Source organism: Micromys minutus (assembly GCF_963924665.1).
Source record: "Micromys minutus genome assembly, chromosome: 8".
NCBI classification, from domain to species: domain Eukaryota; kingdom Metazoa; phylum Chordata; class Mammalia; order Rodentia; family Muridae; genus Micromys; species Micromys minutus.
Window position 1 is genome coordinate 24,838,542 of NC_137977.1, and position 22,468 is coordinate 24,861,009.

A 22,468-nucleotide genomic window follows, 5' to 3' on the forward strand; every position below is an offset into this window, starting at 1 on the left:
ACCCTGTTGGTCTTGTAGCAACACAGAAAGATGAAGCTTGCTTTATTGGTATAAAGAATGACTCTAAAATCATGTGGTCCATAAACATATGCTTAATTTCAAGTCTGTTGGGGTAAATTGAATTATAATTTGGGGAGGGGGACTTTCATCTTGTTTGGGTGTGTTTGGGAGTTTTACTGGGAGATTGTGTCTGTGCTTATATGCATACATAGAGTTTAGTAAAATGGCTTTTCTTGTGGTTCATTGTTTTATATTGTGACATCCAGTCATCAAAGTTCGCTGACCACTAGAACCAAATTTAGAAAGCTATAACACTGACTGTACTGCAAGCAGTTATGGACCCAAGGTGAACTTCAAGAGTAAGTCACCCCTCTCACATTGCTTACTGTGATAATGTTACTACTATGTGCACACTAGTCCTAAGTGATGACTTCACCTGGTAGGACTCTCACTCTGTCACCAAACAGAACAAAACCTATTCTTGCCTTCTTTACTGTTTTCTGGGGAAATGGGTGATGGTGCAGAGAATGATGAGTGACCCAAAATGAACCAACCCAACACTCAATTCCTGTTCAGACCAGGACTCAGAGGCAAAGAGTTTTTAGAACTCTCTTCATCTGCCTGGATCAAAACACAGTAGATAACCCCATCCCTTTAGCTCCTTCCTCAATCTCAAGTCTGGCTCCTCTGGAAGGGGAGAATGAGGAACTTAGTTCTGGTAAAGACTGCACAGCTTTCCTAAGTCTTTCCTGATACTCATAGCCACAACTAACAATGCTACTGCAGGTAAAATATAACTACTCTTTAACCACACTATTTAAGGATAGCACAGAAAATCCAGTATGTTTTACTCGAAAGCAGGAGCCATGCTGGTACACAGGCACATTCTCTTAGAAATAACATAAATATTTTGGTGGTCACCTAAAGACTTTAAAAACCTTAACAGCCCAGTGCAGTGAACCTTAAACAGGTCTTAAACTATAACCCATATCTTGAATAAATTAAGCAATACCTATATACATGAAACATGATCAACTGAAGCTATTTTAGTGATACTTGAGACTAAACAGAGCACCAATTCATGTTTCACTCACAACACAAAACCATTCAGGATGCATATACAGATTTATGTAGAAGCCCTGATAATTGGGATTAAGTACATAGAGTCTCGGATTCACCCTGTAGATGCCACCACCAGCAGAAGTAGTGATTTTCCTATTTCAGTAGGATTGCAGGAAGAAACCATGTGATATAAAGATATCTCTGCAAGGTTTGAGATTTGAAGAAGGGAAGACAAACCCAGAATTCCCAAAGATAACTCCATGTTGGTCTTGAACTCTTTGACACGTAGAGCTGTGGTCCTCGCATTCACGTGCTCAGACAAGGATTCATCAACACACTTCAGTATTCTTCCACCACGTTCATCATCATCTTTCTGCTGTATTCATAAACCAGAAATAGAGCAGCATTGGAAGGGATAGCTCGAATCAGAGTGGCTTTCAATCCAGAATACAAGGCTAATATTCCTTCATTTCTCACAACATTTATAAAGGTTTCGATTAATCCTGCAGGCTTCCCAAACATAGAAAGAACCTGGATTCTGGATTTCATGCAGTCCACTGGAAATATGATAAGCCAGAGACAGATCCCGGCAAAGCCTCCACTTAACATCAAAGGGACAGGACCTAGTTCATCCTTTGATCCTCCTGATGCAAAAAATGATCGACTGATTTCATAGCCCCCAAAGTAGAAGAAATAGCCAGGTATTTCCTGAGCAAGAGTGGTCGAGAGTCCACGATAGAAGCCTAAGGGACCATCCTTCAGGAAGATACTCTTAACCATAGACCAAATTGTGTTATAGCTGTCTGCTATCTTCCCTGACATCTTCATTTCATGCATGGTCTGCAGCCGACACTTGACAAGCTCCGTGGGGCAGAGGGCCAGCGCAGCAAATGCAGAAGCCAGCGACCCAGCAGTGGCAGTTTCCAAGTCGTTCAACTCTGCACTCTGCTCCACTCTAGCCACTTTCCTGACAAACTGTTGGCAAAAGCCAAAGCACATGAATAGGATAGAGCCCTGGGTGACATAGGCTAGCAATGCAGGACTGGTTCCCCTGTAAAGGCCCGGGAAGCCCACTTGGTTGTATGTCTTTAGGAAGCAGTCAGCGAGGCCTTTGTACATGTGGGGAAACGTCTGCATCTTTACTTTTATGGTGTCAAAGGGCTGCCCGGTCAGCACACACGCTGCGCCCCCTGCTGCGCCCGCAGTGAGGTCTATGGCGGCTTGGATGGCAGGGTGGATTTCATGTTCGTCCACACTCCCGAGGGTGTCTCCAGAAGCGAAGTCTCTGTAGGCGCCCATGGCTGGCTGCTGCGGACCTCTGTCTCCTTGTCAAGGCTACTCAAGTCAAAGCCGTGGGCCACCGCACATTCCGGCCGGCCGCTAGGAAATAACCCCCAGGCACGCGCATCCTCGAGCACCCCACTGTGCCGGAGGGCAAAGGCAGAACTTCCAGTGGTTGTGATACGGCCACTTCTCCCATAAATACCTAGAAGGAAGATGCCTTACTGGAGCTGGGTGAACTATAGCTGTTTCACCCTCAGTACCACAGCGAGTTGAAGATAAAAGGATGATTCTCTGGGTTCGTTTTCCTTATTTCTTAACCACGAAAAAGGACACAGGAAGTGTTCTCAGTTGATCCAATCTGGATGTTAAGGGTACAACTTAGCAGAACAGTGCTTTCAAAGAGAAGACAGGCCATATTAGGAGCCACATAATCTTTAACTCCAACATTCAAGCAGAGAGCAGTGAGTTTGAGGCCAGCCTGGGATATATAGATATAATGAAACTCTACCTCAAAAATGAATAATTAATAAAGACAAACTACTTGGAAACTGCTACATTTGAGTCCCCGGCACAAAACATCCCACAGCAGATGCTCTTCTCTGGGACAGGTAAGGCAGGAGTTGGAGTTCCGCCAACACACTATTTTGGAGGTGTAACCAAATCTGCGGCCAGTGTACTGAAATGTTTTTGATTAGCTTCCCTTTAGCCTGGCGCACGCCTTTAATCCCGAGCAGAGACAGACTGAACTACAGGGACAGTCCCAAAAGGACTAACTACAGAGACCCTGTCTCAAAAACAGTGACATTAAAATTCAGATTGTACATGTTTAAGAGGTAGGCTGCTTTTGTTCCCAACAGATGGCCTTTTCTTTGGAAAATGTCCAATTGTTGACACTGGAATTCTTTTCTCTGAGATAACTTTTCTTTAGAGAAAATAATCTAAGATTTTTTTAAAGATCTTACAAATTTGCATGTATATGCACCATGGAAATCAGAAGAGGGTTGAATCCCCTAGAGTTAGACTTATAATTGGTTGTAAGGCACCATATAAGCACTGTAAACCTAACCTGGGTCCTCTGTAAGAGATGCAACTGCTCTTAACCCAGGGGTCATCTCTCCAGAACCTAATCTAATCTCAAATATGCCTAAACACTGACTTAACAGTTCCTACGGTAAATACATAAGTTTGCACACAAATTCCTTTTCAGCTAATGTTCACCTCTTAACCTGAGCATTTTGAGTTGGGGCCTCCATTGATTCAACTTACATAAAAAAAAAAAAAACTTTCTAGTCTTTGTGAGATGGCTTCAAAAGATAAAGATCTCAGGTATCAAGAACTCTGAACACGGACATTAATGAGTTCCTTTTCTTACAGCTAGTTATTATCAGTAGTGGCTAACATTTGAAAAAAAAAATGAAAAAGACAGATTTACATACTAATAAAACCATTCATATTGTCAGACAAGTCTAAGGGGTCTATATAACAAAATCATAACTTTTGCATTAAAAACTGCATAAATGTAATGTTTTTACACACCAAATAAAGGCATGAGATGATACCTCTTAATCTATATGCAGCTCAGTGACAGCAATTACCTAGCATTTCCAAGGCCCGGCACCAACCAACAAACAAACACACACACACACACACACACACACACACACACACACACACACACAGTGGGGGAAAAAAAGCACAATTTGCTTATGAACCCAGAAACACTGAAAAATGTTCATCTCTATACCATATTCCTTGTGCACAAGAAAAGTGAATCTCTCATGAGAATGCAGGATTGGATCTCAATCTTCATCATTTTTAAATTTTATGTAACAGATTATCACTCCTTATGCCATTTTTAATATTAATACAAAGATGTCCAGAAGCAAACAAAAAAGCTACAGGAGTAAGTTGAGTCAATTTTTATGCTGTAGATATTATAAATAAACCTTCCAAAATAAAGTTTGAGCCTTTGTTGAATCTGAAACAAAACCTAATGAAAACAGCCGTTTCCTAAGCCAGGCCTGACCATGCACACCTGTAGTCCAAGTACTTGACTGAGACAAAAGAACTGAGTTCAAGGCCATACTGAGATACAGCGAAACAAAATAATTTTTTTTTTTTTTTACTCTCATCTCTATCACTCTTTAATTCAAGACCATTTAATGCCTATTGTGATCCTGTCTGGTAAGTGGTAAGGTTTCTTTGTTCACTGTTCACTTACCATATTCCAGGTACTGTTATAAGTAAGCCTGTCTTATGATTTAAGTCAGTCCAATATCCCTGTGAGGCTGGTAATACAATGGCCTCCGTTTCAGAGAAGTAGAAGCAAACAGATTAAGCTACAAACTACATGCCCCACCCCCCCCCAAAAAAAATTACACAACCAATCAAATCACTGATCTATGATATGTACTAGTATGCCTTGACCTCACACTGTTAAAACTAGTTTGGCACTTCAGATGCTCTGGCAGCTGTCAGTAGTGAAACAGAAGGCAAGTTCTCAATGAAAGTGGTTAGATGACTTCCATTTCAAACTCATACTTGGCTTGCCAGGGGGCAGCTTTTTAGTATTTCCAGGACACAACTGAGTATACTAAATCTAAAATTCATGCTAGTCTTACAGACTTGAGGATCCAAGTAGAGCTAGTAACTGAAAGAGGACCAGACCAGTAGAATATTCTGTTAAGAAAAAAAGTGCATCCAACATCCTTCCCTTCCAATACTGATAGTGTTTAGGCATCACCTGTACCAAGATCTTAGTAAAAACTGTTTAAATACTGTGTCTTCTCTGGTGTCAGTTCTTTAAGTGTGGTAAAAATACCTTAAATATACTTAGAATTTTTTACCCTCCACTTTATTAAGAAAACATACTTTATGACCATAACACTCTAAAGCCAGATATTAAGGGAATCTTTCTTAAGCTGCACTGCAGTCATGAGCTTGTGAAAACTCAAGGAAAACTTGAGAAAAATTGCCTTCTGAAGCCTCTAAGCATTAAGAATGATTCTAGACTTGAAGTCTTAAAAACTGATTTTTAAATTTTAAACACTTTACTGTTTTTAATAGAAATTTCAAATTTTGATTTATGAAGCAACTACTTTTAAACTGAAGCTTTGCCAACCAATGAGATAGAAATTAATTTTAACTATACACCTTACCAATCTGGGTTTTTTCCCCAAAAACACCCCCTCCTATTTGTAAAACATTAAATGCCTCAAAGAAAAATTGTGTATGAAATTTTAAAATACCAGACCAGGATACAGGCTTTCATAGTGAGAAATACTAATGAAACAACATGAACAGTCTATTAAATAATTATAGCAATCAAATTGGCAATAGTTAAAAATATAATCTTGATCTAAGCAAGTGTAATAGTTTACCTGATAATGGCTATTTAACTGCTTCCAGTATTTTACAAATAACCTTAGTGCTTAATAAGCAGATAAAGACAGATATCCATTAATGAAAACTAGGATAATTTAAGGTTCTGGACCCACTGTTTGCAAACCTCCAGATGGAGTAGGTGGACTTGAACTTTAATATATAACGCAAAGATGAATTTCTCCATTTCCTAACCTGGTGTATTCTTTTTCCTAAAACGTCAAAAGAACAACATGTATCTTGAGCCACACCCCCAGTCATTAAACTCCATGAACCCACAACTTTCAGTATTCATTGAAGAACAAAATAAAACAAAGTGAAAATTAGTAGCTTTTATTGTATAAAAAAAAAAAAAACTTTTATGAAAAAACTTGCATTTCTATAACATAGAAACTTGCTGAGGAGGTAAAAAAAATATATTTCTTTTAAAAATATCAACTCCATTGCCTATAGGATAGCTTCTTACTGATCTTAGCACCAAAAAATAGGACTAGAAACTTTTAGAAAACAAATTGTAATAAAGACCTATGGCGAAGTGATTAGAAGTTCAAAGTGCTTTTATTTCACTAATCTTACTTGTACCTTCCCTACAACAAACCTGCCTATACAATCCTATTTTTTAAAGAATGAAAACCCACCACCCTAGTTCTGAAATCAACAGAATTTAACAAAACTCCTAGCATTACAGGGAATAAGAATATTTCAAAGGAAAAAATACTTCAAGAGCTTACTCTGAAAATAAATTGTTCTTACGCTGACAAGTCTAAAGACTAAAGTCAACATTCTCACTTCTCCAGAAGTGATTCCAGTTCTTCCTGCAAGGAGCTAAGCTGCTCCTTTTCCCGGTCTTCCTTTTGTTTGAGCTCATCCAGAACAGCTTGAAACCTGTTCTTGAGAGCCAGGTTTTCTACCTTCATGATGAGATCCTCCTGGCGCTTTGCCCGGTCTTGGGTTTCTTGGAGCTTGCCTTTAATGTTATCAATCTGCTTCTGAATTCCCATAACCAACTGATTGGTTCCTTCATTTTCTTGGTGTTGTTCGTCTGATTCATTTAGCTTGTCTTGTAGCTGTCTCTCCAGATCTTCCTCGGTGTCAATGATGTTTACATCTTCTTCATCTTCACTGCTGCTGCTGAGGTCATTGAATATCTCTCGAAGCTCATCATGCTCTAGTGAGTCATGGCCCTGCCTGTGGCCAGACATTCCTGGAGAGGAGATATCAAGGCCTTGATTTTCTGTCTCCTTTGTTTCATCTTCAGCAATTATCTCCCAACGAGTACTGACAGCTTCTGCATCCGTACTCAGCAGGCGCTTCACTTCTTTTTCCACATCTGGAGACTCAATGTACTTCTTCTTTGCTGTCTTCCGGAACCTTCTCTTTCTGACATTTTTTAGAGGTAGAGTAATTCCATGGTTCCAAACAAACTTTTTCTCTTTGTCCTTATCTTTCTTCTTATTTGCTTTGGGATCAGCAGTGGCAGCTGGCTCCTCCACAGGAGGGTATAGGTCACCATCTACTGTGGCTACAAGCATCTGGGAGATATCAGCCGTCTTGTAAAAGGTTTTCTTATCAATGGTTTTTAAGCTTTCCGTAACACAAGGCAAATCTACCAATTTTGCAGCCAAGGGCACTCGATCCACTCTGACAATTCCATGACGCCCATCAGGGTGTAACTCAATGCTCAGTCTGTCTTTCAGGTTGACGTGCCCAGACTGCACGGCCCTCCTCACAGTAGCGGCATATTCTGGGGGCAATCGTAAGATAAACTGGCTCTCTAGTTCATGAGGTGCGTCATCTTTGCTCTTACTCATCTTTAATTCCTTTTGAGTTACTTCTCCAGTGAACACTTGCTGCACTAAAAAGTGCCAGCTCCTACAACAGTGAAAAATGGGCAATGTTACTAAGAATCTTAAATTCTTAATTAACGAGTTATAAGTTAAACAGCAACTAAGTGGATCACCAACTAGTTCCTATTTTGTCTTAATTTTTAATTAAGTCCCAATTCTAATCTCTACACACTTTGGCAGTGTCCCTGTTAAATTCACTCGTCTACTAGATGCAATACCACACTAGAGCCTCTAGATGGCGCAGCTGCGTCACGTGGACAGCAAAGAAAACAGCAGCGCCTGAGGGCTGGGCTGAGCTGAGTCTTTTGCTGCATCATGTGAACAAAGAAAACAGCAGCGCCTGAGGGGTTTTAGGTAGTCAATCTGGCAGTCAATCCCAGGATTTTAGACAGCCAGCCAGTCAAGCAGACAATCCCCAATAAGATATTTAAAGTAAACTCCCGACTCGGGTACTTACAGTTCACCGGCGACTATGAACTCAGCTTTTTTCGGCCTGAGCAAAGCAGCGGGGAGCGGCGCGTCTGCCTTACGGCTTCTCCGCGCTTTCAGCCGCCCAGCAAGGCGACCTGAGCGTTAAAAACGAAACGGCTCAGGAGCCATAGCACCAAACCGCGCCACACCGCCACTCACCCAGGTCTCCGCTCACGCTGAAGAAAAGGAAAGAAAGTGCTATGTCATAGAACGGCAGCAGATGCGGCTGACGTCACCGACCGGAAGTAGACGCGGAGGGGCCGGCCGCCGCTCTTCCGGAAGTACTAGCGGCGCGGCGCGCGCAGGCGCATTCTCGCAATTACGTCATCCCGTGATTACGTCTTCTCGTGAGAACTTGGCCCCGTATAAGATTAAAATTAGTGTTTCCAGAAAAGCCTTGATTGGAAATGAAAGATGAAGATTCCAAAAAGCAAAACATAAGCTTACACCCTAAGACAGCATTTTAATGAAGTCGTGGGTTGGGACAGTTTGTAGAGTAATTGTCAGAGATAAACGGCGTCCCTGCAGAAAGCATCTTTGCATACCCAGTCGGCCTCCGCCAAAAGCGTTGGAAACATCACAAAGTAAAATGTAAAGTGCCCAAAACAGTGGAAGGATACAATGTAGCTGTTCACCACGTAATGCTAAGTGTAAAATCATGTTAATTATGAAGATGCTTCAGAGGACCAGGTGGGATATATAAGATACAATATTTTGGTAATATGTCTAATGAATATAACTGTAAACAAATGTTTTTATGATGACACAGGTTCATCTAAAACAGAACTGCCTGAAAGACAAATGGTCAGATGTTGTTGGGTATCCAAAGAAGTATTATCAAGCCAGAAGCTACATTGGGTGTTCTAGATCCCAGTGTGGCCCTAAGGCTTTCTGAGAGTGAATCACAGAACTTATGAATAGTCTCTATACAGCGAGGTATTTATTGGTGACTTACTGTCTGTAGTCCAATCTCTTAACAATGGCTGGCAGCAGCTGTGAAGTCCAAGGATCTAACAGATGCTCAGTCCCACAGGGTAAGCAGGCAGAGCCCCACAAGGCAAGCAGGCAAAGTCCCAAAAGGCAGTCAGGCAGAGAGAAAGAGAGCCTTCCTTCTTCCAATGTCGTTATGTAGGTCTCCAACAGAAGGTGTGTCCCAGATTAAAGGTGTGTACCAGAACACCTGAATCTGGGATTTGCTTGTCCCAGATGAACTTGAGCTCAGTGATCTCCTTGCCTTAGTTTCCTAAGATTCTTGGCCTCTATGCCTAGAGATCAAGATCAAAAGTGGGTCTCCCAATTCTGGATTGTGGTTCATTCCAGATATGGTCAAGTTGACAACCAGAAATAGCCACTACACACGGTAAGAATCAAACAACCAAATAAATATCCTGCATTGGTGTACTTCTGTTACATGAACCATTAGCCAGAAGTAGAGCTATAGAAGCCAAAAAGCAAGGTTAGTACATTTATAGACTTTCTCAGAAATATGAAGTTTGATAAATTAGGTCTTTATTTGTGTTTTGCCCATTGGTACTGTCTATACTGTTAGAGTTCTGTAGAGTCACAGAAGTTCTGGAATGTCTGTATATATTAAGGTAATTTATTGTAATGATTACATTATTGTAATGTAATCTGTAGTCCAAATAGCCCAACAGTGGGCAGCTGTGAATGGGAAGTTTAAGAATAGTAGTTGCTCAGTCCCATGAGGTTAGTTCTTTCACCTAGACTTCTGTATAAACTAGAATCCTGAAGAAGTAGGTATCAGCAGATGTGCTGGCAAGTAAGAAATAAGTGCAAACCCAGCTATTCCACTTCTGGGCATATACCCAAAAGATGCTCCAACATATAATAAGGACACATGCTCGACCAAGTTCATAACAGCCTTACTTATAATAGCCAGAAGCTGGAAAGAACCCAGATGTCCTTCAACAGAGGAATGGATACAGAAAGTGTGGTGCATTTACACAATGGAGTACTACTCAGCTATTAGAAACAATGACTTTATGAAATTCCTAGGCAAATAAATGGAACTAGAGAATAACATCCTGAGTGAGGTAACCCAGTCACAGAAGAACACACATGATATGCAGTCACTGATAATTGGATACTAGCCCAGAAAGCTCTGAATACCCAAGAAACAACTCACGGACTTTACGAAGCTCAAAAAGAAGGAAGGCCAAAATGTGGAAGCCTCAGTCCTTCTTAGAAAAAAAAAAGAAAGAAAAAATTGTGTATTTATCATATATTATTATGTAACAAATTTTGTGAGCTATAATAGTATTTTATAAAATAAAAATAAAATGATGATAAAAATGAATTATGAAAAAATAAATTAAAAACTGATAAAAAAAGAAAAAGAAGTTAAGTGCAACCAGGCAAAGAAGAATGAGTCTTCCTTCTTCCCGTGTCCTTCTGTAGGCCTCCAGCAGAAAGTATAGCCCAGATTAAGGGGGTATAGCACCACTCCTGGATCCAGAACTTGCTTTGTCCCAGCCTGGCCTTGAATTCAGAGGTCTGTTCACCTCAGTCTCCTGGGATTAGTGTGTACTACCTTGCCTGGACCTAAGCTTTTCATAGCCACTATGCCTCAAGATCTCCATGTGTCTTCCAGCCCCAATACCTGAATCATAGGTGCCCTCCATTTCTGGATTGTGGTTCATTCCAGATATAGTCAAGCTGACAAGCGGGAATAGCCATCACAGTGTCTATTTGATGAATGGTACTTTCCTCGTGGAGTCACTTGTGCTAAGATGCGGAGCCTGTTACAGTTGAAGTTTAATGTGAAAACTTCTTGTAAATATGTTTTATACATTATCTCTGTGACCCTACCTGGTTGAACTTTGAGCTTTTAGTGACCCCTCTGGCCCAGTCAGTCTGCCAAGTCCTGGGATAACAGCAACCATCCCCAGCATGTGTCCTAGCTCTTGCTGGCGAGTATTTTTTTAATTATCTTAGAATTTATTTCATGTCTTTACTGCTTTACTGCTTTAAGCGGTTTATACCATGGATAATCAGGTGTTTATCAGCATGTAGCATAGTACTTGGCATAAATGGACAGTTTCCACTATTTTGGTTTGGTCTGGTTTGGTTTGGTTTTGGGGTTTTTTGTGTTTGTTTGTTTTTTAACAGTCTCACGATGCAGCCCTACCTGACCTCATCTTCACTGAAACTCACCTGCCTCTGCCTCCTGAGCACAGTAACAAGATCAAAGGAGTGCTCTATCACACCTGGCCATGCCCTCTTCATGAAACCCATTTTTACTTATTTTATTTGAATCTCTGTGAGGGTGCATCAAAGTCATTTGATTTAAGTCTTCTAAAATACTAACCATAGCTAAATTAAAATGACCCTCTTAAAATGTGGTTACCATTTCTAAAACTCACTTTATTTCTTTGTATACTTAATTGACTTTGTGGTGAAAAGTTTTGCCTTGTTCATTGTGCTCCAGTGCCTAGCACACGAACATAAAAGCCAGTCTTGGTGGTCAGCACCTTTAGTCCCAGCACTCATCAGGAAGAGGCAGCTAAATCTTTCTGAGACAGAGGGCAGGCTGCTCTACATAGCTAGTTAAGTCAGCCTGGACTACATACTGAGACCCTGTCCAAAAATAAACAGGGGGTGCCTACAATTGATGACTGGATAACATGGTTGATCTTTTTTTTTTTTAAAAAATGTAGTTAGTCTAAAACCTATTTTAAAAAGTATTTATTATATTTTATCATTATAAAAACTATTCTGTGTCACCTTAAAATTTAATAGTGCTGTTTAATGCATACTACCTTCCTAATTCTACCTACAAATACAGTACTGATTGTTGTGAAGTGGGAAGGTTTTCTAACATCGAGTGTCTTGTTTGAGTATCAAGCTTTCCCCTAACAAGCACTAGTATTTTGGTTGCCAATTGGTGGGCTTTGTAGAAATGATTTAATCCTGAGGATTCTGATCTAATCTATGTTTAATCCCTTGGTGGATATTAAGTTACTGGGATATGGTGAAAAGTACATGGTAGGGCCTAGTTGGAGAAAGAAGGGCAGTGGGGACATGCCCTGGGAAGATCTAATCATTGCTTCATCTCCCTTTCCTTCTTGACCACTGTGAGCAGAACATCTATACTTTCACATACATTTCTGGCATTTGGCTGTGCTTCACAGCAGGCCCAGAAACAGAGCCAGCCAGGCAGCCTGAGACTGAAGACACTGATACAAGGAGGCAAAATAAGTCATCACTCCTGTCTTTTATATACTCCATCTTGGGACTGGCCTCCATCTTAAAGAAAATGCCTGAGAGCTTGACTTTCGGCAAAACCCAAGTTGCACCTACATATCCGAAAGGACCCCACAGTCCATCCTTGGTGTGATGGTTTGCATATGCTTGGCCCAGGGAGTGGCACTAGTAGAAGGTGTGGCCTTGTTGGAGGAAGTGTGTCACTCTAGGGATGGGCTTGGAGACACTCCTCCTAGCTGCCTGAGGATGCTCAGTTTGTTCCTGCTTCCTTTGGATGAAGATGTATAACTCTCAGCCCCTCCTGTACCATGCCTGCCTGGATGCTGCCATGCTTCTGCCTTGATACTGAACTGAACCTTTGAACCTGTAAGCCAGCCTCAATTAAATTTTTTATTTGTAAGACTTGCCTTGGTCATGGTGTCTTTTCACAGCAATAAAACCCTAAGAAACTTGGCCAGAGTTACTCCCTAGCTACTTTCTAGCAACAGCTAATCAAAAATTAGTCTGATTGTTTCCGTTGTACTTTCAGACCATTTGTGATTGTATACAGTCTTGCTTCAGAGTACCCACCTGTCCGCTTATAGTCATTCTTTTATATGCTTGTCAGATCAGACACCCCCCTTTCTCACCCCGTCACTTGCTATTTTCCTATAAGAATTTGTCCTGCTGAGGGTTCGAGGCTGCTCCACCTTCCCATCCTGCTGTGTCAGGGTTGAGTTAGAGGAAAGCCGAAGCCTGAGCCTGTAACAAAGAGACCCTAATGCTATTACATGGGAAATGGCTCCTTGGTGGTCTTTTGGGGTTCACAAATGCCTCCTGGCACAACATCTTGGTGCTTTGGCCAGGAACTCCAAGGCCTCCAGGACCCAACCCTGGGGGGTCTTAATAATGGTAATGTCCATCTGAGTCTGTGAGTCTGTGAGTCTGTTCATGTATTTATGTAGCACTAGTAATTTTGTCTGTGTCTGTTCAGCACTGGTCTTGGTTCATAAATTCTGAGTGGTGCCCAGGTCTGTAATTCTGTTCTGAAAAGAGGCTTTCAAAAAGGTATTTTGTGGTCTGATACAACTGGGTGCAGATATGCCAAAGAGTCACAACCACTCAGGGTCTGGAAGATGTTCCAGATTCTGATCGGGAGACCTGAGTGTCTTATAAGACTCAAAGTGAGTCTTAACTACTGGGAGACCCCACCCACCCAAGTGAGACATGAGAACAGCATTCAATGCAAACACAAGAGGTTTATTTTTCAGAGCATCAGGATCAGACCTCAATCAACACCCCTTGTGGCAAGTGACTAGAAGGCAAACCCAAATAGCTATAACAAGAAGTTTTTATACTTTTTAGGGGTACAGGTTACATCAGCAAGGTTACAGTTTAAACTTATTGGCTAAGCATATTGACTTTGACTCTATTGGCTAGCAAGCATGGGCAGATTACAACATGCATTCTAACTCTATCTGGGATCAGAGGGTCAGGTGACTATCAGTCAGTACATTATGCAGTTTCTCAAGAATGTTCCTGCTCCTCTAGAGAATTGTGGGTGGAGAATGGAATTTGTCCTAGTCTTAACCCAAGTGTGAGGCTGGTGAAAGCCCCTAGGGTCCTTCAGTCTCATTCTGAGTGGGATACTTGGGTGCCCACCATCTGGTTATAGATCCACTTGGAATCATGTTCTTTGTAAATTCTGTTAGAACTAACTGTTGTCCACTCTCCTGTTTACTATTACAGGGTGACTTTTGACTTTGATGGAAAATGTCAGGTCTAGAGGACCGGACCTCACAGCTTAAACTTTTTCTTCCCAGACAACAGGCAGAAGTTTTTGCCTCAGCAAGCAAAAAGCCCAAGGGTATAAGGAGGAGACACCAGACCACCTGTCTCCTCCCACACTATACCTCTACCAAGTCCTCTAAGGAGAAGCAGAATAAGACGTTATTTTTCCACCCCTACCTTATTCAACCTCTCAGGCAGAATAGCAACAGCTGCAAGCAGCCCTGACTTCTGAGCCTGAGTCTGTAGACCCGTCCTCACAGGCAACAGGGCCAGAGTGATCAAGGAAACCGACCTCATTACTATTAGCCCTTTACCACTAGTGACCTTTTCTACTGAGAATTCAGAACTCCCCCTTTTTCAGAACACCCTCAAAATTTAATTAATCTCTTAGAGACTGTTGTTTTCACCCGCCAGCCCACTTAAGATGTTGCAAAGAGGTCGTGCAGGTTTTCTTCACCACGGAGGCCAGAAAATACTGGTTTCTGGCCCTGGGGGGAACCTGCCCAGATTAGGACTTAAACTCTGCTAAAGGTAAGGAGAAACTCTCTTACCACCAGGCTCTCTCTGATTGGCAGGTCTGCAAGTGGCTGTAAGACAGCCACTAATTTGGCCAAAGTAAGGAAAAGCAATGGTAGCTCTAGCCTTTATTAACTAGGCAGCATCAGATACCAGGAAATTTCAGTGGGTTCAAGGACTAAAAGAAAAAGAGTCTAAAAGATACTGGCAGAAAAGGTGTTTAATACATTTTTAAAATTTTATTTACTTAATATATATAAGTACACTGTGGTTATCTTTAGTCACACCAGAGGAGGGCATCAGATCTCATTACAGGTGGTTGTGAGCCACCATGTGGTTGCTGGGATTTGAACTCAGGACCTCTGGAAGAGCAGTCAGTGTTCTTAACCACTGAGCCATCTCTCCAGCCCTACATTTAAAAAAAAAAAAGACAGGTATAAAAGACTCTAGATCTGGCAAAGATTCTGTTGGCAGTCACAGAAAAACCAGAGGACTGTAGGAGACGTCTGAAACAAATGGCCTCTAGAAACTAACTCGCTTACTCAGGCCCTGGTGCCAGGCCAGTGGCCTACCTGTGTAGGAAATATCTAAAACAGATGGCTTCTACAGCAAGAGATAAAGGGGACCCTAAGGACCAAAAATGGCCCTGCTTAGAAAAGAGCCAATGTACTTATTGTAAAGAGGAGGGCCCCTGGGCCAGGAAATACACCAAGAGACAGCCTATTCAAACCATGGCCTTAAAAGAAGTCCAGGATAACCCTAAAATAAAAGAGAAACCCGCCAGCTTCCTTGTTAATAATAGAGCTTAACATTCTATCTTGCTAAAACCTAGAAATCTTTTCAACAGTTTATAAATAACCTCCTGTTGACAGAGGAAACCAAACAAGAATGTCTAAAAGAGACCCAGGACCTCTTGGAGACCCTGAAAAATTTAAACTATCAAGCCTCCACCAAAAATGCTCTACTCTGGGTTGGAGAGATGGCTCAGCAGTTAAGAGCACTGACTGCTCTTCCAGAGGTCCAGAGTTCAATTCCCAGCAACCACATGGTGGCTCACAAAAATCTATGATGAGAGATTTGGCTTCCTCTTCTGGTGCGTCTGAAGACAGCAACAATGTACTCATATACATAAGATAAATAAATAAAATCATTTAAGAGAGAAAGGAAGAAAAAAGAAAGCTCTATTCTGCCAATCATAGGTGACTTCTCTAGATCCAGAGGATGCATATTAAGAGGTCAGAAGTGGCTCTCCAAGGCCAGAAAGAAATTTCTGCCCCCCGTTATGGGATTGCCAGACGTGACTAAGCCCTTCCAGCTATTCATGGACAAGAGATCTGGGCTCTGGCACAGGTCAGTGGCCTGTCAAAGAAATTAGACCCAATTACCAGAATCCGGGGCCCCTGTTTGCCCTTCATCAAAATGACAGCACACCCTGTTACTAGGTACTTCATCACAAGGACAGCACTCCTGGTTACTAGGCCAAAGCCTGGCTATCACTAATGCCAGAATGACTCATTACCAGCCTCTCCTCTTAAATCCCCCACACCCTTCCCCCAGGATAAACTTTCAGGCCCCAACTGCCCTGAGCCAGGATACCTGCTGCCTAATCAAGACCTTGACTCAAAGACACTTTGGCCCACATCTATGGGACCACACCAGATCTTCAGATGGCTTCATTCAGGATAGACAGAAATATGCTGGGACAGCTGTGGTCTCAAACACCAAGATCCTTTGGATAGAGCTACTCCCACCAAGAATGTCAGCCCTTAAAGCTGAACTGGTAGCTCTAAGCAAGGCATTAGAGCTGAGAAAAGACAAAATGGCTCTGCTACCTCTCATGTCTGTGGGCCTATTTATAGGGAGCGAGGCCTTGTGATGGCATAAGGAAAAACTATCAAAACTAAAGAGAAAGTTCTCTCCCTACTAAGGGCTCTCTCTGTGGGGGTCTAAAAAACTGGCCATCATCCACTGCTTGAGACACCAGAAAGGAAAAGGATCCAGTTTCAGAAGGCAATAGGATGGGTAAAGCAGCACAACACACTGCCCTAGAAATTGGACCTCTCATGCCCATGACATCCTTGGATCTGGGGGATCCTGTAATCCCTCCCTGACCACCCCAAGTATTCAAAAAGATGACATAATCTGGGCTAGGAATTTACCCATATCCCCGTGTTATGACAGATGGTAGAGAACAGCAGATTGCAAAGCTGTTGTGCCAGAAGAAATGGAGCCACACATCCTTCAGAAGATTCACTGTTCTTCCCCACATGGGTATCTGGAGAATACAGAATTTGCTAATGTCAGGATTAGAGATGCCAACTTAAAGTTAGCTGAAACTGTCAAGAACTATAAAGCCTGCCAGCTAACTAATGTGGTAACTAATAAGAACTTCATAGAGAAATTTAGATACATTTACTGGTGCTTATAGATACTTTTTCAGGTTGGACTGTGGCTTTCTCCATTAAACATAAAACTACATCCATGGTGACAAAGAAGCTCTTAGAGAACATACTGCCAAAGTATAAACTTCCACAAATGATAGGGTCAGACAGTGGACCAGCTTTTGAGTCTCAGATAAGTCAGAGACTAGCCAATATTCTGGAAATTAATTAGAAACTTTATTGTGCATATGTCCAGAGTTCAGAACAGGTAGAAAGAATAAACAAAACCATAAAAGAGACCTTAAAACTTAACTAAATTGGCCTAGGAGGCTGGCAATGACTAAGTTAACTCTCCTTCCCTTTGCTTCTACCAGGTATTAAACTCCCTTACCAGATGGAACTCACCCCTTTTGAAATCATGTTTGGGATACCACCACATTGTTCTTAACATACAGGCAGAGGTTATCTGTCACGCCCAACCTTGACCAGCAAGGAAGACACAACCCAGGGAAGATCTTCTTCGAGCAGTTTATTCAGGAACCTTGTACAAGCTTATTCTTCAGCTTCTGCTTCTGACTCCGCTCCCGGGGGAGGGAAGGGAGCAGGCTAAATACTCTAGACTGGCAAACCATAAGCTGCTACGTGGGCAATGCAGACAGGTTGTAACCATGCGGAAGTTAAGGAGCCAGGCAAGTGCTTCCAAATAAGGAGTTGTTTATCACAGGGAGCGCTCGCCATCAGGAAGGCGGAGGGCAGAGGTCTGCGCCATCTTTGGGGCACGGCACAACGCAGCTCCCTACAGTTATCACTGAGTTTGAAGATAGCCAATTGCTAAACAATCTCAAAGGTGTCCAATGGGCTCATAAACATGTTTGGCCTAAACTTCTTATTCTTTATAAAAATTAGTCCCCTCCAGGGGTCATTAGAGCCTCCTTAAAAGGGTTCCTCTCATTGCCCTGGAGGTCAACTAGATTGCAACATGGAATCATAGACCAGTTTGAAGTTGAAGACAACCCAGACTGGTGGGTGGAAACTAAGCCTCAGGACTCCCTCCTGTCTCCCACTGATGGGGCCCCTATCCAAGCCCCAGGGACACCATAAGGACTAAACAGTGACAACCCTGATCCCCTCTAAAATATGATGGTCTAGTTCTTTCCAGTCACGAATGCATCCAGGCCTGAATTAACTGAGTCATAAAGACTGAGCCATGTTACTAACTTTTCATGAGATTAGATAAACTTCAGGAAATCCCACAATTTGGCCTTCTAGTTACCAGAGAAAGGGGGAATGAGAAGCCAAAACTACTCCATCTTGGGACTAACCTCCATCTTAAAGGGGAAGAAATGCCTGAGAGCTTGACCTGCAGCAGAACCCAAGCTGTACCCACATACCTAAAGGGACCTCATGGCTTGTTTTTTGCCAGTTACTCCCTAGCTCCTTCCTAGCAACAGTCAATCAAAGATTAGTCTGATTGTTTTGAATGTACTTTCAGACCGTTTGTGATTTAATACAGTCTTGCTTCAAAACACCCACCTCTCAGCTTATAGTCAGTTTTTTAGATGCTTATCAGACCTGACACACACACACACCCGTCTTATCCCCTCACTTGCTCCTATTTTCTTATAAGAATTTGTCCTGCTGAGGGTTCAAGGCTGCTCCACCCTCCCTTCTGTCTTAGTCAGGGTTTCCATTACTGCACAAACATCATGACCAAGAAGCAAGTTGGGGAGGAAAGGGTTTATTCAGCTTATACTTCCACATTGCTGTTCATCACCAAAGGAAGTCAGGACTGGAACTCAAGCAGGTCAGGAAGCAGGAGCTGATGCAGAGGCCTTGGAGGGATGTTGCTTACTGGCTTGCTTACCCTACCTTGTTCAGCCTGCTTTCTTACAAAACCTAGGTCTACCAGCCCAGGGATGGCACCATCCACAATGGGCTGGGCCCTCCCCTCCTGATCACTAGTTGAGAAAATGCCGTACAGCTGGATCTCATGGAGGTATTTTCTCAACTGAGGCTCCTTTCTCTGTGATAACTTCACCTTGTGTCAAGTTGACATAAAACCAGCCAGTAAAATTGACCCCTTGTCAACTTGACACACAAACACATCACTTTTAAGTCTCAACCCTTATGTTTTTGTTCATCCCCAAGATCTAAATAACCTTAAGAATTCCACAGTCTTTACAAATTCTTACATATTAAAATTGCAATACCTTTAAAGTATCCAGTCTTTTTTTAAATCAAAGACTTTTTTTATAATTCAAAGTCTTAACTGTGGGCTCCACTTCTTCCTTCAAGAGGGAAAAATATCAGGGCACAGTTACAACCAAAAACAAAATCAATCTCTAACCATCCAATGTCTGGGAATCCACTTACAAACTTCTGGGCTCCTCCAATGGCTTTGTTCACTTCTCCAGCTCTGCCCTTTGTAGCACACACCTTGTCTTCTAGGCTCCAGCTGCCTGTTCTCCACTGCCACTGCTGTTCTTGGTGGTCATCTCATGGTACTGGCATCTCCAAAACACTACTGTCAGTCCTGGGGCACTAATTGCAACTGAGGCTGCACCTTTACCAGTGGCCTTCCATGGTCTCTCATAGTGCCAAGCCTCGGCTGCTTTCAATGACCCTGTCATTCCTTCAAAACCAGTACCACCTGGGTGACTCTTACACATTACCAAGTCCAGCCACAGCACGAGGTACAGCCTTGGCTATCTCTGGAACACAGCCTGTTTATGCTCTCAGAAAACAGTTCCTAAAAGATTTCACTTCAGTGATGTTGATCTCTTCTTAATCACAATCTCTTAGCTCCAGTTGACCAGCACCAATTGTCCCAGTAATGCAAAGGTTTTGCTTTAGTAGTTCTGGTATCTTGTTAATCACAGCTGAATCTTCAGCTTCAGCTAACCAAAACCACAGAATTTTCACAATCAAAGCTGCAACAACCTTGATAAGAGTCTTTAATCTTCCCTCTAAATGTTCACAAGCCAGGCCTCCATCGTTGCACTGTTCTCAACATCATCTTCCAGGCTCCTACAGAATATTCCACTTAACAACCAATGGCTCTTCTAGCTCAAAGTCCCAAAGTCTTTCCACAGTCCTCCCCAAAACATGTTCAGATTGTCACAGGAATACCCCACTTCTGGTACCAATTTGTCTTAGTCGGTGTTTCTATTCCTACACAAACACAATGACCAAGAAGCAAGTTGGGGAGGAAAGGGTTTATTCAGCTTATACTTCCACATTGCTGTTCATCACCAGAGGAAGTCAGGACTGGAACTCAAGCAGGTCAGGAGGCAGGAGCTGATTCAGAGGCCATGGAGGATGTTACTTACTGCCTTGCTTCCCCTGGCTTGCTCAGCTTGCTTTCTTATAGAACCCAGGTCTACCAGCCCAGGGATGGCACCACCCACAATGGGCTGGGCCCTCCCCCTTGATCACTAGTTGAGAAAATGCCTTACAGCTGGATCTCATGGAGGCATTTTCTCAATTGGGGCTCTTTTCTCTGTGATAACTCCAGCTTGTGTCAAGTTGACATAAAAACAGCCACTACACCTTCCCATCCTGCTGTGTCAGGGTTGAATTAGAGAAGAGCCCAAACCTGAGCCTTTAATAAAGAGACCTTAATACTATTACATAGAAAATTACTCCTTGGTGGTCTTTTGAGGATCATAAACACTTCCTAGAATAACAGTGGGTGGTTCATGCCTTTAACCCTGCTCTCAGTTCAGGGCAAATGGCTCTCTGTGATTTTTGAGGCTAGCCTGGTCTACAGAGTGATGGGTTCCAGGAGAGCCAGTGCTACACAGAGAAATCCGTCATAAAAGAAGGAGGAACTAAAATGTAACACAGCATGTTTGAATGCTTTTAAGTAAACTATTATACTTTCATGAAAGGAAATTAAAATGGCCTTAGGGGCCATCCTCATTCAAAGCACTACACCAATATAACCTAGTCACTTTTTTTAACGAACAAGTTTTTATTACCTCTTAATTATACTTATACCTTTAGATGCTGACCTCAGAACACTGATTCACCTAACCACAGAAACTGCCAGACCATTCTTATAAATAAAAAGAATCCAAATATTACTTTTCCTCTCATTCCATGTAAATTTGATAATGCTCAAATATTCTTGTCACAAAGCATAACTTGAAATAAGTTTATGAAATTCTCAATGGCCAAAATTTGGGAGTATCTTATATTTCCAGGGATAACTGACTCATCTAAAAATTTCCTAAAATATCTGCCTCCTTCAGTTCTGACATGTACTGTCTCCTTTTGAGTTTCACATGTTTTCTAAATGCTGTACTTTATATATTTATATAAAATAAAATCTACTGACAGATAGTGGGAGGAGGCTGGAATTAAAGTTAAACATGGCACCGAACAGCCCCCATACCCACACACCCACATAATAGAGAATTTTCTAGCTCAAAATAATACCAAGATTGAGAAGCAGCTCTTAGGTTATAACCTTAAGCCTATAATCCTAACAGAATTATCTTAAAAATTAATTTATCATTATTTGTTTAGATTTATCAGAACATACACAGTTGTGGATGGGCTAATCTTCTCTTTGGGTATGTAACAGGGCCCTAGACCTTAGCACACTGACCCAATGATGGGAGTACCATTTACACTATACATTTCAGCACACAGGCAACACCACCTGCCAAAAGCAAAAAGAAACTACCTAGTCCATTAAGTTCATAGTTCTTGGAATGTCTCTAAATATACTAACCTTGGTTTTTGGCTTCTCTACTTCTGGCTAATTGTTCTTGTTAACTTAAGTATGTCAATCTAGGATATGATATTTTGTGATTAAAAGTACACCCTGAGAAAGGCTCACCATTATACTGGGATTCTGAATACCCACTGTGTGGATCCAGGGTAATGTTAGTGGTCCCAAAAAACAGACAGGAGCCAATCTGATGCAACTCACAGCAGGGTCTTTATTTAATTTGAGCTAGTTCACCCCCCACCCAATGTACCGCCGTCACACAGGACAGTTTTGGTGGTGGAAGAACCCCAAATATCTATCAGGGCAAGGCTTTATAGTAAGCAGCAACTGGGGAATTGAGTGAGCAAGCATCTAATTGGAAAGCTACTGTGGTCTTTAACATAATTGGCTGTTGCTGGGAGTCATATCTTAAACTTAACTTCTGTTCCCCTCTGTATTGGTGGTTGTTAGGCAGGTGGTGGTCTTGTATCCTGGGGGTGCAGGTTTGTTGGGAGAATAACCTGGAGACACTGGTCTTGTTGGGGATTAGCCTAGAGACTGGAGCTAGTCTCGGGTTTTGTTGGGAGGCAGTGTGGAAACTAATGCTAGGTACCAGCCTGTTGGTTCAGACTTAGGTCGGGCTCTCTAAAATGAAGTCTGAACTTAAAAGATTTGGCCTCTCAGTAGCTGCCTAATAAAGAATTTCTATTGTCTTAAACCCATGTCCAGGCAATCTTCTCTGGTGGATACCCCACAACAGCGTATACAGACAGTAGACATTTCAACTATGTATATTAGTAAACAGATATGAGTAG

General features: G+C 42.0%; 2 protein-coding genes across 3 annotated transcripts; both read right to left on the minus strand.

The window, feature by feature from the left end:
- Positions 1-1,401: 1,401 nt before the first annotated feature.
- Positions 1,402-2,292, minus strand: LOC308423519 (mitochondrial ornithine transporter 2-like; the record flags this gene model as incomplete). The annotated part of the gene is made up of 1 exon (XM_080920241.1): positions 1,402-2,292. The coding sequence occupies exon 1, from the start codon at positions 2,197-2,199 to the stop codon at positions 1,402-1,404; it is 798 nt and encodes a 265-aa protein (XP_080776367.1). The 5' UTR covers positions 2,200-2,292.
- Positions 2,293-6,050: 3,758 nt separating this feature from the next.
- Positions 6,051-8,245, minus strand: TAF7 (TATA-box binding protein associated factor 7). Of its 2 annotated transcripts, none has more exons than XM_080919732.1 (2): positions 8,205-8,245; positions 6,051-7,599 (listed from the first exon to the last, which is right to left on the minus strand). In XM_080919732.1, the coding sequence occupies exon 2, from the start codon at positions 7,536-7,538 to the stop codon at positions 6,513-6,515; it is 1,026 nt and encodes a 341-aa protein (XP_080775858.1). In that variant the 5' UTR covers positions 7,539-7,599; positions 8,205-8,245; the 3' UTR covers positions 6,051-6,512. The 2 variants fall into 2 exon arrangements, with proteins under 2 accessions (XP_080775858.1, XP_080775857.1); XM_080919731.1 differs by having other exon boundaries at positions 8,032-8,239.
- Between the last annotated feature and the right edge of the window lie 14,223 nt (positions 8,246-22,468).

Bases quoted from the DNA above. Each gene is read 5' to 3' on its own strand.
- TAF7 (XM_080919732.1), bottom strand. From the start codon at position 7,538: ATGAGTAAGAGCAAAGATGACGCACCTCATGAACTAGAGAGCCAGTTT.